Raw genomic sequence first — 13,716 nt, 5'->3', positions numbered from 1 at the left:
TACTGCCGCCAAATTAGTCAGAAGTTTACGGTAGTAGTTAATCGGTCCTAAGAATTAATATAACCGTGACACGTTCTCTGGTGGAAGTGCTTGAAGAATCCCTTCTCTTTCTCTGGCGATTTCCTTAAGCCCATGGCATCAATTACATGTCCATTGGATTCAGCAATATTGCAATATTTTGCAAATATTTTGGCTGGCTGTCAGACATAACGAGCTTCACAGCCACGTTGCACATCTGTCCAAGTTCTTTTTGAAAAATTTTGGCATGTTTGTTCAGTGTTTCTTGAAGGTTTTGAGGTGCTTTTGTGATTGCCTTGATCTTGGTCCAATTCACCTTGTGCTTCTCAGGCCAAGTTCTGCCAAATAATGGTGACTGCTTTTCAACCACATACAAGGGTAAAACAACTGATCTAGTTGAACTTTCACCTGGAGTATCTGTTTTGGGTCTAATTTTTCTGTGGTATAAGTTTTCAAAAGCGTGGAGGTTTCTTCCAGAGGAACTTATGACAAAGTCTGGTGATAGGTAGATGCAGAAGTCAATGAAACGGCAGCTTCCATATCAAGCTCCATTCTTGTAGGAACTCCTTTGATCAAGGGTGTGATGCAGATGCCATCCTTATACCAACTTCTGATAACACATGCAGTGCTAGGTCTTGGATAGTGTCACTAGAGCTTTTGCCTTTTTCCATATTATGAATCTCTGACTTTCGTTTGTTCTTAGGTTCATTCATTATAGATGTCTTCTTGAATGGACAGTTACTAGCTGATCATTGAACTGTGTGACAGGATGCATTGCCATGACCTTCCTTCCTTGCACTTCCTGCAAATGACCTAGTGTGCCCCGCAGTCCTTCTCGCATACATAGTTTGTGCACAGTGACCGCATGGAAATTCCTTACATTATTCTGTCTTGCCTATTCAGGTGGTCATCTTTGCGGTTCACACTAAATTGTTAGAGGATTCTTCCATGTGGTTTCCATGATGATAGCTACTTAAATAGCCTTCTTGAATGTAAGCGCTGATGCAATCAATAACTTTTTTCCAGATCTGGTCATTGTATAATCCAAAGACAAATTTGGTCACGCAGGGCATCATTTAATGTTTGTCCGAATTGATAATGCTCTGATTACCTTTCCCAAAGTAGAAGATGATTCTTTGTAGCTTGAAAACTTGTCTTTCAACAAGAGAATTTGGTCTAATAAAAGATATTGCTTCACTCTCTTATCCTGAGACCAACAGGGCTACAACAACACTGCAAACATAATTTTGTTTAGGCATACGGTAGCTCAGACTTTGTTTTGCTCCTCCAAATACTCAAACACTTAGGCATGTGTGTGTTTATAATTAATCTCCTATATGACATTCTGTATTTAAAATGTTTACTTACATATGTCTGCATAGAATAACTGTTCCTATTGAAGGTTTACTAATTTTACAGTATTATATATTAACATGTGATTTGTAATAGTCCTCATGGGAAGTGATTTTTTTTTCCTGAAGACACTGTAGTTCAAAACTAAATAAATGCTCTCATGTTATGGGTGCTTCGTTTTCTTGATGGCTTTTGTAATGGTCTTGTCACAGCAAGCCACATGCTGGTATTACCAATTTTTTTTTTATATATATATTTATAACATGAAATGCTTGGTTCATACTTTTCTCCCCTCATTCCTCTCATGCACACTGTGTGTACAAAGCATTACACATATATCTAGACTCTGATAGAATCAAGAGCAATATAAGGAATTCCTGAGTTTGTATAACTCATATTTATAATGTGTGATAAGTATTACTGTAATAGAATACATGCTGCGATGAAATAAATTCATGGGGGGCCTAGAAAGTTATGGGATAAATTCTTGGAGATTAAAATCATTCTTGCATTCAAATCTGCGGGATATATTTTCAAGCACTTTAAGCACATTGTCATTTTTGGATTTTGTGTACTGAGTGCATAATCTACAGTTAAACCCTCTTTATTTTTTGTGGAGAGCCTTTGTACAGATTACGTAAATGCATTTATCTTACAATAAGAAATCAATTCAAATGAGTTTATATTTATCCAAGTGTTCTAAATTTGATATTTCAGACATGCAAGAAAGCATTTCAGTCAGGCTGAAGGAAGTCAGCTGGATGAGGTCCGACAAGTGATGGGAATGTTGGCCTTTCCTTCAGACACTCATATCTCCCCCTATAAGGTAATTTATATATATATATACATATATATAATATAGGTTGAAAATTGCAAGGTAAGCAGTGGGACAATGTATTGATAAATTGTATGTGAAATATTCTTGTGTGTTTAATTTTCACTGCTTTAATATCCATCCTATAAAATATCCACTATAATCCTTAATTTTAATAATGTTTGCTTGTAAAAAACAATCCAACTAAGTTCATTTTCTTAATTGCATTTTTAAATCCATTACTTTGTTGGTGGAAAGATGATGATGACAGGAAGTATCTAAACACACAATATTTGTCTAGTATTAAAACTAGGTGTATAGATATAGTAATTACTGGTAGTAACCACACCCAGATTTGAATTGACAATGACCAACAAACTTCCTGCAAATCATAAATACTTTTTACATTACAGTCCTATTTATAAAGAAGTTTGATTATCTCCTTTACATGCAGAAAGGAAAACCTGCTAAGTGAATATAGCTGAACTGTTGGCCATTTTGTATAAATCTTAGCTGAACAGACAAAGCAAAACACTTAGTAATATTTTAGTTAGAAATAAATGCATTAAATTAGTAATAAAACTTAAAGTGTTGGTAACAGTATTTTTAAAAAACCCTTGTTAATTTCAAAGGCCTGAGAGAAAATAGATTGGATCATATTCCAAAAGTCTCTCTTGAACCATACTACAGGGTAGAAAGTGTAAAACAGTTATTTTTTAAGATGACCTTTTTATTTACCAGAAGGAGAATGCATGTGCATCTTCATGAACCTCTGCTTAGCTGAACAAGCAGAGAGTTTAGACCTTCGTGGAGCCTGTGTTTTGCTGCAAATCTCAGTTTGGAGAAATGCAGAATTTGAATGAGATGGTAAAAGAAAAGAAACAACTATGGTTTATATAGGGTCATATTTATACTATCAGAACAAAAGATACTGCAAATGTTATGGTGCAGGCTTTTTTCTGGAAATTATAAAAATGGTTTTTATGTGCTGGTTAATGATTATTTTCATAAATTGAGAGTCAGGAAGAGCAGACATGCACTGAAACTCAACACATAACAAAATTTCACCCTAGTTTAGCCTTCAGTATTTTAAGACTTAGACTATCCTACAAGTCTTCCAATGATTCATTGAGGAAGAACATTCCAGTGCTAAGGGATATATACTGAAAACCGAGTGTGATGAAGGATTTAAGACTCTTAACATGCTATTCTGGAAGGTCTACTAAACTAAATGCTAAATAGATCAAACTTTTTTTTCCTCTTTCAGTGAAATCAGTTTTCTATATCCTTGCTGCTCTTATCGATATTAAAGGAAAATAGGTCTATCATACTAAGGTCCTCTTTATTAGCCAAATCTCAACTTGCTTTCTAATATCTTGTGGGCATTATAGAAATACTCTAACACCAGAGTGGATTGTTTTAACTCAGTGATTTACATAATGATTAAAATCCATGATTTAAAACTAGGTGTCTGACTTGATTTAACTCACCAATTTTAATCTTGTTTGGCTTTTGTACTTTATTTATTTTTCTAAAGAAAAGTTGATACTCATTGGATGGTGACCGTTAAAACACATTGATTTGCAACTAAATATAACCTTTACACTAAATTTGGTGCTTCTTTTTGCTGACCAGGAGGATAGACAATATCTATACATATTTAAGCAATTATATAGATTAACATACACGCTTAAGTTTTACATTTTTAATTAGAAAATGGTGAATGACATTTCTTATGTACTAAATTCACTTTTTACTTGTAATTTGAGTTGAGCTGCATTTGGATGGAAACTGAAATTCAACTCCTAGTTTCTCAACTTCGAGTGAATTAGTGACTGACTTGAACTGGTTGAATAAACTGAACTGGTGAAAATACTCTCTGCAACTGCAGAAGAGGCTACTGCTGTCAAAAGTTGGTTTAGTACTTTAACAAACTCTGGTTCCAGGTGCTTAGCCAGTGATTATACCAGTTCAGTTGTTTGACTTTCTTTGAAACTTGGCAGCAACCATGTAGTGCTTATTATAATTATTATTTAAATTCAGTACAAATAATACTATGTTTAGGGCTTTAACATAGGTTGTCATTATTTCAAATTTAATTTTAAATAGATTTATTTTTTAAAAGCTGTTTAAATAAAAATCCAAAAAAATTTAAATCTGCTTTTGTCCACACTGACTCTAACCGGTGCCTACATTCCTGATTTATGTAAGAGATGCTCTTAGAACTAAGTGTTTGTTCAGGCAGATTGTACTGAACAAATACTACTTCAAGGATTATTTTTATATAAAAATCTACATAAAGTTGTGACGGGGCGGGAATCACCACGTCGGCGCCTCCTGCTGGCCATGCTGGGATTTAACTCTTGGTTGTTGATGCACCTTCCTCTAGTGGTGTCTCACCGCCATCACTTCTGCTCCACCTCGAAGACCTGCATGGCTCCCCGGACCGCGGCGTCCTCTTCTGGGCACAGCCCTGAGGCTGTACTCCACTCTGCTTTCTCTCCCCTTCCGGGGGAACCAGCTGTCTGTAGTCTATCAACTTGTCACTGTGGCCTACTGCAGCCTTCAGTCTAGCCCCTCATCTCAAGGGGTAAACTGCAGTCTGAATACTGGCCATCCTCCCTGTGGCATGTGGGGGGAAAAGGTGTGGGGGGGGGGCAGGCCCACCCGCTACTCCGGGCCCCGACTCAGGGACCCCATAGCCAGTGGCCATGTGCTGCTGCTCCTCCAACTCCTGCTGCCTGTTTCCTTGGGCCACTTCCAGGTAACCCTAGCCCCTTCCTGGCCCTTTGTATCAGGGGCCTCAGTCTGGCAGTCCTGAGACTGGAGCTCCCTGTTGCTCCCCTGACCCTGCCCAGCACTGCTCTAACCAGGATTCTCCTCTAAGGTAATCAGTCCTTTTCCCTTGCACTCCAGGGAGAGACTGCCTCTGCTCTGTTGAGCAACCCTTCTTATATGGCCCTCCCTGGCCCTGATTGGCTGTTCCAACAAACCTTCTCCTGATTGGCTCTCTACAAGCCCTCCTCTCATTGGTTGGGTTTTGCGCAACATCCCTGAGGGCTGTTTTAACCCTCCCTCTATCTGTGTGGGGCAGCTGCCCCACCAAGATATTGACAAGAATGTTGGGTTGTTTTTTGGCTTTTGGTATAGATCTCAGTGGCTGCTCCCTACACTGGGACCTCTTTTGATGGTTTTTCATTGTTGTTGACTTTATAAGTGCCTAGAATTAATCCTGATTAAACATCTTTGGAATTTGACTTGTATCCAAGAAATAATATTCAGATCATCTTTTAACTCAGTAGGACTTTTTTCTTTAGCCTCTTTGACATCTTAAAATGCTTTTCTAGATTATAGTCACATTGATGCAGACTATAAAGGATATTTAAAGAATCTAGAAAATCTGTGGACCCTTACTGAATCCACTATCAAAATGTATATCAATCATTAAATATAAAGTGGGGCAAGTGACATCAAATTGGGGAGAGGGGTAGGAGACTATTTTTATATATTACTTATGTTTTCCATAAGTAGCAGATTGCTTTGGAAACTGTTTCAGACATTATTTAGAGGTGACACTGCCAACCACAGAAAAGCTTCACAGCCTCCTAGTAACAACATATCAGAAGTCTCAAGTCTTCACCAGTGAATTGTTGACTATGTTAACAAGGGGTAAAAAGAATAATTTCCCCCTTTTTAACCAGTAATAAGCCATGTACCAGGGTTCACGTACTCTCAGAGAAGGAGGAACTGGGGAAAGCTATTTAAACAAAAATGTTTTCTCTTAGCAATAACCAAGGAAGAGGGCAAAATCACTGGGCATGCAGTTTGCTGGAAATATTTGATCTTCCTGCCTAAATATATGCAGGGGAGATTTTCAAAGGCACAAAGAGAAGTTAGGCTCCCACTGAGTTTTTGAAAATCTCCCTCTGTTGCTTTGTAACTCAGTCATCAATTTGGTACAGAAATAAGGATTTTTAAAAATATTGAATGCCCAACACAATCTCACGCACCTTCCAAAAGCAACTTTTTTTTTTTTTAAACTCTTCAGAGGTATATGTATGAGCCCCAGAAACAAGTAATCTCTTGGAGAGATGATTTTAGGAATTTCCAGAGGTGATAAAGTTATCAGAAGTAGAGAACTCAGCCCAACCATTCCTGCAATAAGATGGCAGAATTTTATCACTGGGCTAAAGGACTCCCAAGAGCATCTTCTAGTTTAGCTGTGGAATTCTGTATTCAAGCACTACAAAAGGATATCTGGGTACAACATGAGTAAAGGGCCAGCCTCTATCTGCCCTCCTTCCTTGTCCTTACTTTGGCAGCAAACTGTACCTTCCATAGCTTTCCCAATTTCAAGGGAGATCTACAAGTTGATGCCCAAACTAAATTGCAGTTGATTATCAAGTCTACTAAATTATTTGGCAGAGTACTGTGTATTTCATTTGCTTCCAGTATCATCCTGAGTCTCTGTTCTTGGCAGAAAAACTGTAGAAAGATTAACTTTACATTAGCTGGCTATAATACAAAGGAAGCAGTTTTTGATATGTAAGCATTGTTGCCCAGCGATTATTGTCATTACATATCCTTCAAGTTGCATATAGCAAAACTTGTTCAGAGACCATTTAATAAAGTTGGGGACAAATCTTTTTTTGCCTTTTCTCCTGGTAATGGAGCTAAAAATCTTTAGTGAGAAGTTTTTTGTGAACTATTAAAATGGTGAGGGAGTCACAATCTATTGCTTAAGCAATAAACTATCTAGTAGCAGTGTCTTCTAGCTAGTTACCTTATAGTGGTTTATTTCTACATTCCATTTCCATTGATACCAAATTTCTTCATTTCTAAATGATGTGTAGTGTATACAGGTGTGATATTCTGTGTGCTTAGTTTATTTCTAAAATGTGACCACTGTAGAAGAGACTTCATGTGACAACAACTTTGATTACACATACAAAGAGAGGGAAGGTGTGTTTAAAAAAAGGCCATAGAAGATGAACTCATTAGCTTTGTGTGACATATATAAACTCGTGGAGAGAAACTAATAAGCAATATGTTTTCATTTTGCTGCAGAACTTGTCTAGCCAGAATCTTGGAGTACAAAATAAACTTTATTTTTGTGAGTAATGTACAGTTCTGCAAATGCTGGTCATGATGTGTATTCTCCTATGGGTACACATGCACTTCATGCACTGGAGAATGGAGAATTCTAGCAAGGAGTGTCCCTTGGTCTGCACCTGTGCACTTGCTTTCCTTGTGCTCTGTGCCAAGGGTCCAAGGGGTGGTGTGGACCAACACCTCTCTAGTTCCTTCTTACTGCTGTATGGCCTGGCTTGGAATCTCCAGTGTCCAGAATTGACACTTTGAAATATTTGCATGAAAAAATTGTCAAAGTTTTTATAGTTTTTTGTAAGTCTGGTTAATAATTAGTTATTTGGGAAATCCGGCATAGGACTTTTCTTGAAGCCTGGGCATAATGTTTGTGTCTCCTGCCCCTGCATATTTTCAGCCAGTGATGATCACCAGTACTGCCTCAGAGAAACTTATATCTCCGCTAAGTGTGGTATCTGACACTTCTTTCCCAGTTAAACATGGCAGGCAGGAAAACTCTGGCTTCAGAAGCACCTAATGGAACGCACCATGAGGCTCCAGGCTGGATAGACCTCCCTGTACGTCAGTCTGAGACACATAGAAGTGCACCTCTTAGCTTCGTGTCTGACTCAGGAGTGGAAATAACTAGAGTGAAGGACCATTTGTCTGGGCCTTCTCATGAGAGTAAGGGGCACTCTGCTAATCATAAAAACAGATCCCCTCCTAGATTTACTAAGAGAAGGGATCCATTCCCAACCTCATTCAAGTCGGGCAAGTCTTCGCACATGGGACACAAGGACTTAAATCCTCCTAAGCCGTGTGGGCGTAATCCGAGGGCATATAGGATGAAAGCTCCTTCAATACCATTCGCTGCATCGTCATCAAACACCGACCATGGCACCAACTAAGACACAGCACTGGGCAATGTGAGGGAAATTGGCATTTTACTTTCAGAGAATAAAATAGATCAGAAAGTCACCTAGACTGTTTGTTGCCATAGCAGAACAAGCCAGATGACAAGCTGTTTCCTCCCAGAGGATATCCAAGTGGATCCCTGGCTATATCCTATTTTATCAGCTGCCACACCTTCCTCCCCCACAGAGAGTACAGGCTCTCTCTACAAGAGCACAGGCAGCCTCAGTAACATCACTTCCAGAAGTACATCTGCTTGATATTTGCAAGGCAGCAGCGTAGATTTTCATCCACACATTCATGAGGCATCATGCCTTGGACCAAGCCTCCTCCACTGGCATCCTTTAGGACAGTGGTTCTACAAGCAGCCATGTCCACTGAAGGCAGGACAAGAAATAATGTGCTTAATCTGAGCCGGGGAGATTAAGGTTAGATATGAGGGAAAAATTTCTAACTACAAAGGTAGTTAAACTCTGGAACAGACTTCCAAGTGCGGAATCCTCTCATTGGAGGTTTAAGAAGAAGTTGGACAAACACCTGAAAGGGATGGTCTAGGTTTACTTGGTCATGTCTCAGCACAGGGGCCTGGACTTGACCTCTTGAGGTTTCTTCCAGCCCTGCATTTCTGTGATTCTGTACCGCCTGTATCCTTGCACCTCCTCTGCTGGGTAATGCTTGTCATTCACTCACAGTGGAACACACACAAGGACCAGCATTCAAAGAAGAAAGTGAAGTTACTTAGGGTACGTCTTCACTACCCGCCGTATCGGCGGGTAGCAATCAATTTATCCGGGATCAATATATCGCGTCTCGTTAAGACGCAATATATCGATCCCCAAACGCGCTCACCGTCGACTCCGGAACTCCACCAGAGCGAGCGGCGGTAGCGCAGTCGACGGGGTAGTCGCGGCCGTCGATCCCGCGCCGTGTGGACCCCAGGTAATTCGATCCAAGGTACTTCGACTTCAGCTACGCTATTCGCGTAGCTGAAGTTGCATATCTTGGATCGATTTCCCCCCCACCCCCCAGCGTAGACCAGCCCTTAACCTTTGTAACTGGGGTTCTTCAGGATGCGTGGGCCTTATCTGTATTCCACTACCTGCCCTCCCTCCCCTCTACTTCAGATCATCTCTGATTTGCAGTAAGAGGAAGAAATGGAGAGGCATCGGTCCTCACTGCTCCTTTATATACCCTCAGAATGGAGCTTGAGGAGAGCAAGGGCTCACACCAACAGACACTATTTGCTAGAATTGTTTGGTCTCAGGCACATGGAGCACATGCGTACCCACAGCTGAATACAGATAGGGACCACACATCTCAAAGAACTCCAGTTACGAAGTGTAACGTGCCTATCTTATTTTCATGAAAATGAACTACTTTGTAATTACCATTCTTTTTTGTTTGTTTTGTTTGTTTTAAATGTACTCCACAGGGTTACAATGTACTTGTAAGGAGGCGGGGGGGGGGGATTCTTTAACAGAAACAAACTCATACCATACATTTTCTCTAAACCAAAATTATGCTAAGCTTTCAAATTAACAAAGGCTTTTCTCTGAAACTAAACATCTTTTCTGTTGAATTTTAATGCTTAAAAAAAGACTGAGCTGTATGGCCTGAATTAAACTGTTTATTACCATCCATGTAGTCCTGTCTTGCAAACAAAAATCAGCAGGGTTAGCCTGACTTAAAATGGAAAAGTTCATGCCTTTTCAACAGACATTTGCTCAGTGGCTTTAAAATGGACATTCCAGAGCATTAATTTTTTCATAAATGGGCCAACATTCCAGAAAATTAAATACTAACAACGGTAGCAGGCATTAAAGAGCCTACAAAAACTCATGGGTTTGTATAATCTCCTTTAATAGAAAAGGAGTCAAAAATATCTAGAACCACCCAAAGATCATTGGTTTTGGTGGGGGCCAGGCCGAGTTTATATACTATGTGTGCAAATACAAAGCATCTTCGAGAACAATCATTTTCTTAAACCTTTTCTATAAATTGATTCTATTGTGTGTTCCATATAAACTATAGCATTTTCTTTGAGCCAAGGTGTCATATTTATACAACTGTATTTATATGTATAAAGTGGAAAGCGTGTTTTAAAACTGAGACTTTTTTTGTAAAACATTTTTACTTTTTCCTAATACACCAGTGTTATAAGGTGCTATCTCTTTATTTTATGTTAATTTCAGTCATGGGAGTGTGATATGTAATTTGCTACTTTGAAACAGTTTTCTGCAAGAACTATATTGAAAATACTTACCGCTGTGTTTTTTCTACCAGGATCTCTTGGACCCTGCACGATGGAGAATGCTGATTCAGCAGTTTAGATATGATAATTACAGACTACATCAGCTGGGGAACAATTCTGTTTTTACTATAACACTCCAGGCAGGCCTTTCAGCTATAAAAACACCGTATCCTTTAATGCAGAATATCAACGTGAAAAGCATAAAAAAAATTGCCTTGTAGACAAACTCTTTGAGTATATATGAAATTTGAATACTTTCACTTTTCATTTGTAAAATGTGAGTATAAATGGGAATATCTCTGCTAAAACAAAAACGTTAGTAAAAACAAATGGAGGCAATTAAAAACAAAATGCGCAAAAAAAACTCCTAAATACAATAGATACTACATACAATGTATACTGCGGTCTGGTGGTTTGACCTAGGAATAATACATTTGCGGTGGATGTTGATTAGAATTAGAATGTAAAAAGAGTTCCTTTTATTATCATAAAATACTCTTTACCCTAGTGCATTGTATGTGAATATACAAGGAAGTGTGCTAAATCTTTGAATTTCTTAATCAGGCACTCCCGCAGAACGTTTAAAATGGGAATTCTGACCATGGCGTTCATACTCAAAATAGACAAGATTCTTGCAGATCCCTCTCCCACATCAGAAGCTCTACCCCTACTAAGTGCCAAACACTTGCTGCTCGCTCTTGATTGTTTTTTTTGTTTGTTTTGAAATGTACAAAATCAGCTACCCTTTATGTGCTTGTGAAGTTGAAACAAAGAAACTCATGGGTCACTGAAGTTCTATAAATTGCATAAGAATATGTACCTCACCTGTACAGCAGAGAAGTTATCAGCCATTTTCACTCTGTGCCATAACAAATTAACTCTTGACTCATTTGATGACTATTGTTCTTTGACTTGCTGTTATACAGACAGTGTTATAAAGAGGATGGCAGTTCAAAAAACCCAGACTGCCCTGTGTGTAGCAAATCTCTGAACAAGCTGGCTCAGCCTCTGCCTATGGCACATTGTGCCAACTCCCGACTAGTCTGCAAGATTTCAGGGGATGTAATGAATGAAAATAATCCTCCCATGATGTTGCCAAATGGATATGTGTATGGATACAATGTAAGTGTTTCATGTAGGGACTCCTGGAAGTCTGAGCTGCAGGTGGGTGTACTTCCTGTAGCATATGAGAGCTCTTGAATTTGTCGGAAGGCAAACTTGAGGCATCTTGTATGTTTAAAGGATGGGGTGAACTATTGATTCTCACAACATTGTTTTAAGAGACTTTATTTTTAATATTTGATCAGCAAATTATTAAATATGAATTTAAATGTGAAACCAAATGGGGTTGGGATGAATCTTTAAATCTTAAACACGAAAAGTTACTGAGCAAGGTTTTTGTGAAATCTTTACCAAGTAGCTACTACAAACAACATACATTTTGTTCTCTAACTGTTGAAAATTAATGTATTGACTAGTTATGTTCACTGTTCAAAATCTGATCACTCTTTTCATGGTTCTTTTTTCAGTCCTTGCTTTCTATTCGTCAAGATGACAAAGTAATTTGCCCAAGAACCAAAGAAGTCTTCAACTTCTCACAAGCTGAGAAAGTCTATATCATGTAGGTCCATAAAATACATGATGAAGTGCCGCTGGAATTTTGACACAGGATTTATTGGCATGCCCTGGAGAAGGGGGCCTTATGTGTGGCAAAGAAGCAAAATCTGCCACCTTGGGGATCAGACCTGTCGGTGGCATTATTGTTTCTTGCGACCAAAGATCAATGAGCAACAGTACACACTCTTAAAAAGAGAGGAAATATGACTTAAGTTTGTACTTAGAAAAAACAAACAAATTTTGATTGTTAGCGTTTTGTAACATAAGGTAAAAAATTGGACTCATCTCAAAAATACTTTCATCTTTCAAAGGAGAATTTTCTTTAAAGATGGACATTTGCACTGGGGGAAACGTTACAATAGATTTGAAACTAAATCCGTTTTTCTTCCCTCCGTTTTTCTCAATTGTCCAAGGCCCTTTTGTTAATTATTGAAGATTTCAGTTAATACAAGTGTTTTCTCCTTTAAGCTGCTCTTTGCCTTCTTTTCTGATCCTCTTGTGAAGTAATAATCCTGAATTGGGTCGTTGTAATTAGTTCCATGGGAAGATACTGATGTCATTGACACATGACTGGCTTCACTGGAGGATCAATGAGAGACTGGTTTGAAGGAGTATGAAATCTTTTTTTCCCCAAACCCAAATATTTTAAGGAGGTTACATAAATATCAAGAGGAACGGAGAACATTTCAGGCAAAATACACTGCTTGTTTGGATGTTCTTTTTCCAGTTTACCATAGTGTTAAAGTCCTTCTCAAGTATTTAGTTATGTGCATAGGGTTCAATATCAAATCATTAGTGCTACTGCCTTATTTCTTGCTTTGAGAATGTACTCACATGAAAATCAGCTGGTATCCTTAAGTGTTGGGCGAAGTTTTGGAAGATGCCTTGCAGGATGATTACATAATTTTAGGGTCTAAATAGTATTAATTACTGAAACTAATAGTTCAGTTTTAATTACTACAGAACACACCCTTATGACTTTTCAAGAGAATAAACCATTGTAGTTTAAACAAAACCATATTGTAGAGGTTTGTATTTAGCGCTTATTTTTGCATGTTGATGTTGATTAGCTAATAAAAGATTGTACATGTAAAACCTGTTAATAAAAATTGTTTTCCATTTCTTAATGATACAAAATTCGAAAGCTGCTTTGTATTTATAATGCAAACAAGTTTCTTTCCTGTTATATAAGGACATCTCTGAAAATGGAAGTTCTCCTTCTTTAGCAGCCATCTTGTGGGAAAAAATTAAGGAAAATCTTTGGTCGTAACAATTTTCTTCAAGCTTCTAAAACTGAGCAACCTGACCAGATCACCATCATTAGTTTAAAATTATCACTCTGTATATGATAAAGTACTACAGTTCACAGCCTTATCCAAACACCATTCAGCATTTCCTCGAATAGGGTTATCTGATATTCTGGTGGTCTGTTAAAATGGTTTTGGAGGATATATCAACACAATAGTTCCTTAATCACTTCTGAACAGAACCTCCTTCCAAGAACATGGCATCTGCAATGTTTCACAGTTACGGATTCTAATCCTGTATGTGGCAGCCCGTCTGTGGAAGTGGGTAGATAGAGAGGGAACCTCTGGAGAGGTGCCGAGAATGGAGTGTTTAAACACACACATTATTGATGCACATGAGCTAGTGCAATTATTGTATT

General features: G+C 38.4%; 1 protein-coding gene across 4 annotated transcripts in view; it reads left to right on the top strand.

Annotated features, from left to right (window-relative positions):
* Window positions 1-13,187, top strand: part of MAEA (macrophage erythroblast attacher) — a 111,117-nt gene extending 97,930 nt beyond the window's left edge. For all 4 annotated transcript variants that reach the window (XM_026648088.2, XM_026648087.2, XM_026648090.2 and 1 more), the window contains 4 exons: window positions 2,089-2,197; window positions 10,466-10,599; window positions 11,360-11,555; window positions 11,963-13,187. In XM_026648088.2, coding sequence (XP_026503873.2) covers window positions 2,089-2,197; window positions 10,466-10,599; window positions 11,360-11,555; window positions 11,963-12,058 — 535 coding nt within the window. In that variant the 3' untranslated portion in view covers window positions 12,059-13,187. The remainder of the gene's footprint in view (window positions 1-2,088; window positions 2,198-10,465; window positions 10,600-11,359; window positions 11,556-11,962) is intronic.
* Window positions 13,188-13,716: the final 529 nt, after the last annotated feature.

This window comes from Terrapene carolina, unplaced genomic scaffold, assembly GCF_002925995.2.
Source record: "Terrapene carolina triunguis isolate 2854851 unplaced genomic scaffold, T_m_triunguis-2.0 Scaffold66, whole genome shotgun sequence".
NCBI classification, from domain to species: Eukaryota; Metazoa; Chordata; order Testudines; family Emydidae; genus Terrapene; species Terrapene triunguis.
Note: the sequence above shows the minus strand (reverse complement) of the source record. Positions and strands in the feature narration are given on the sequence as shown.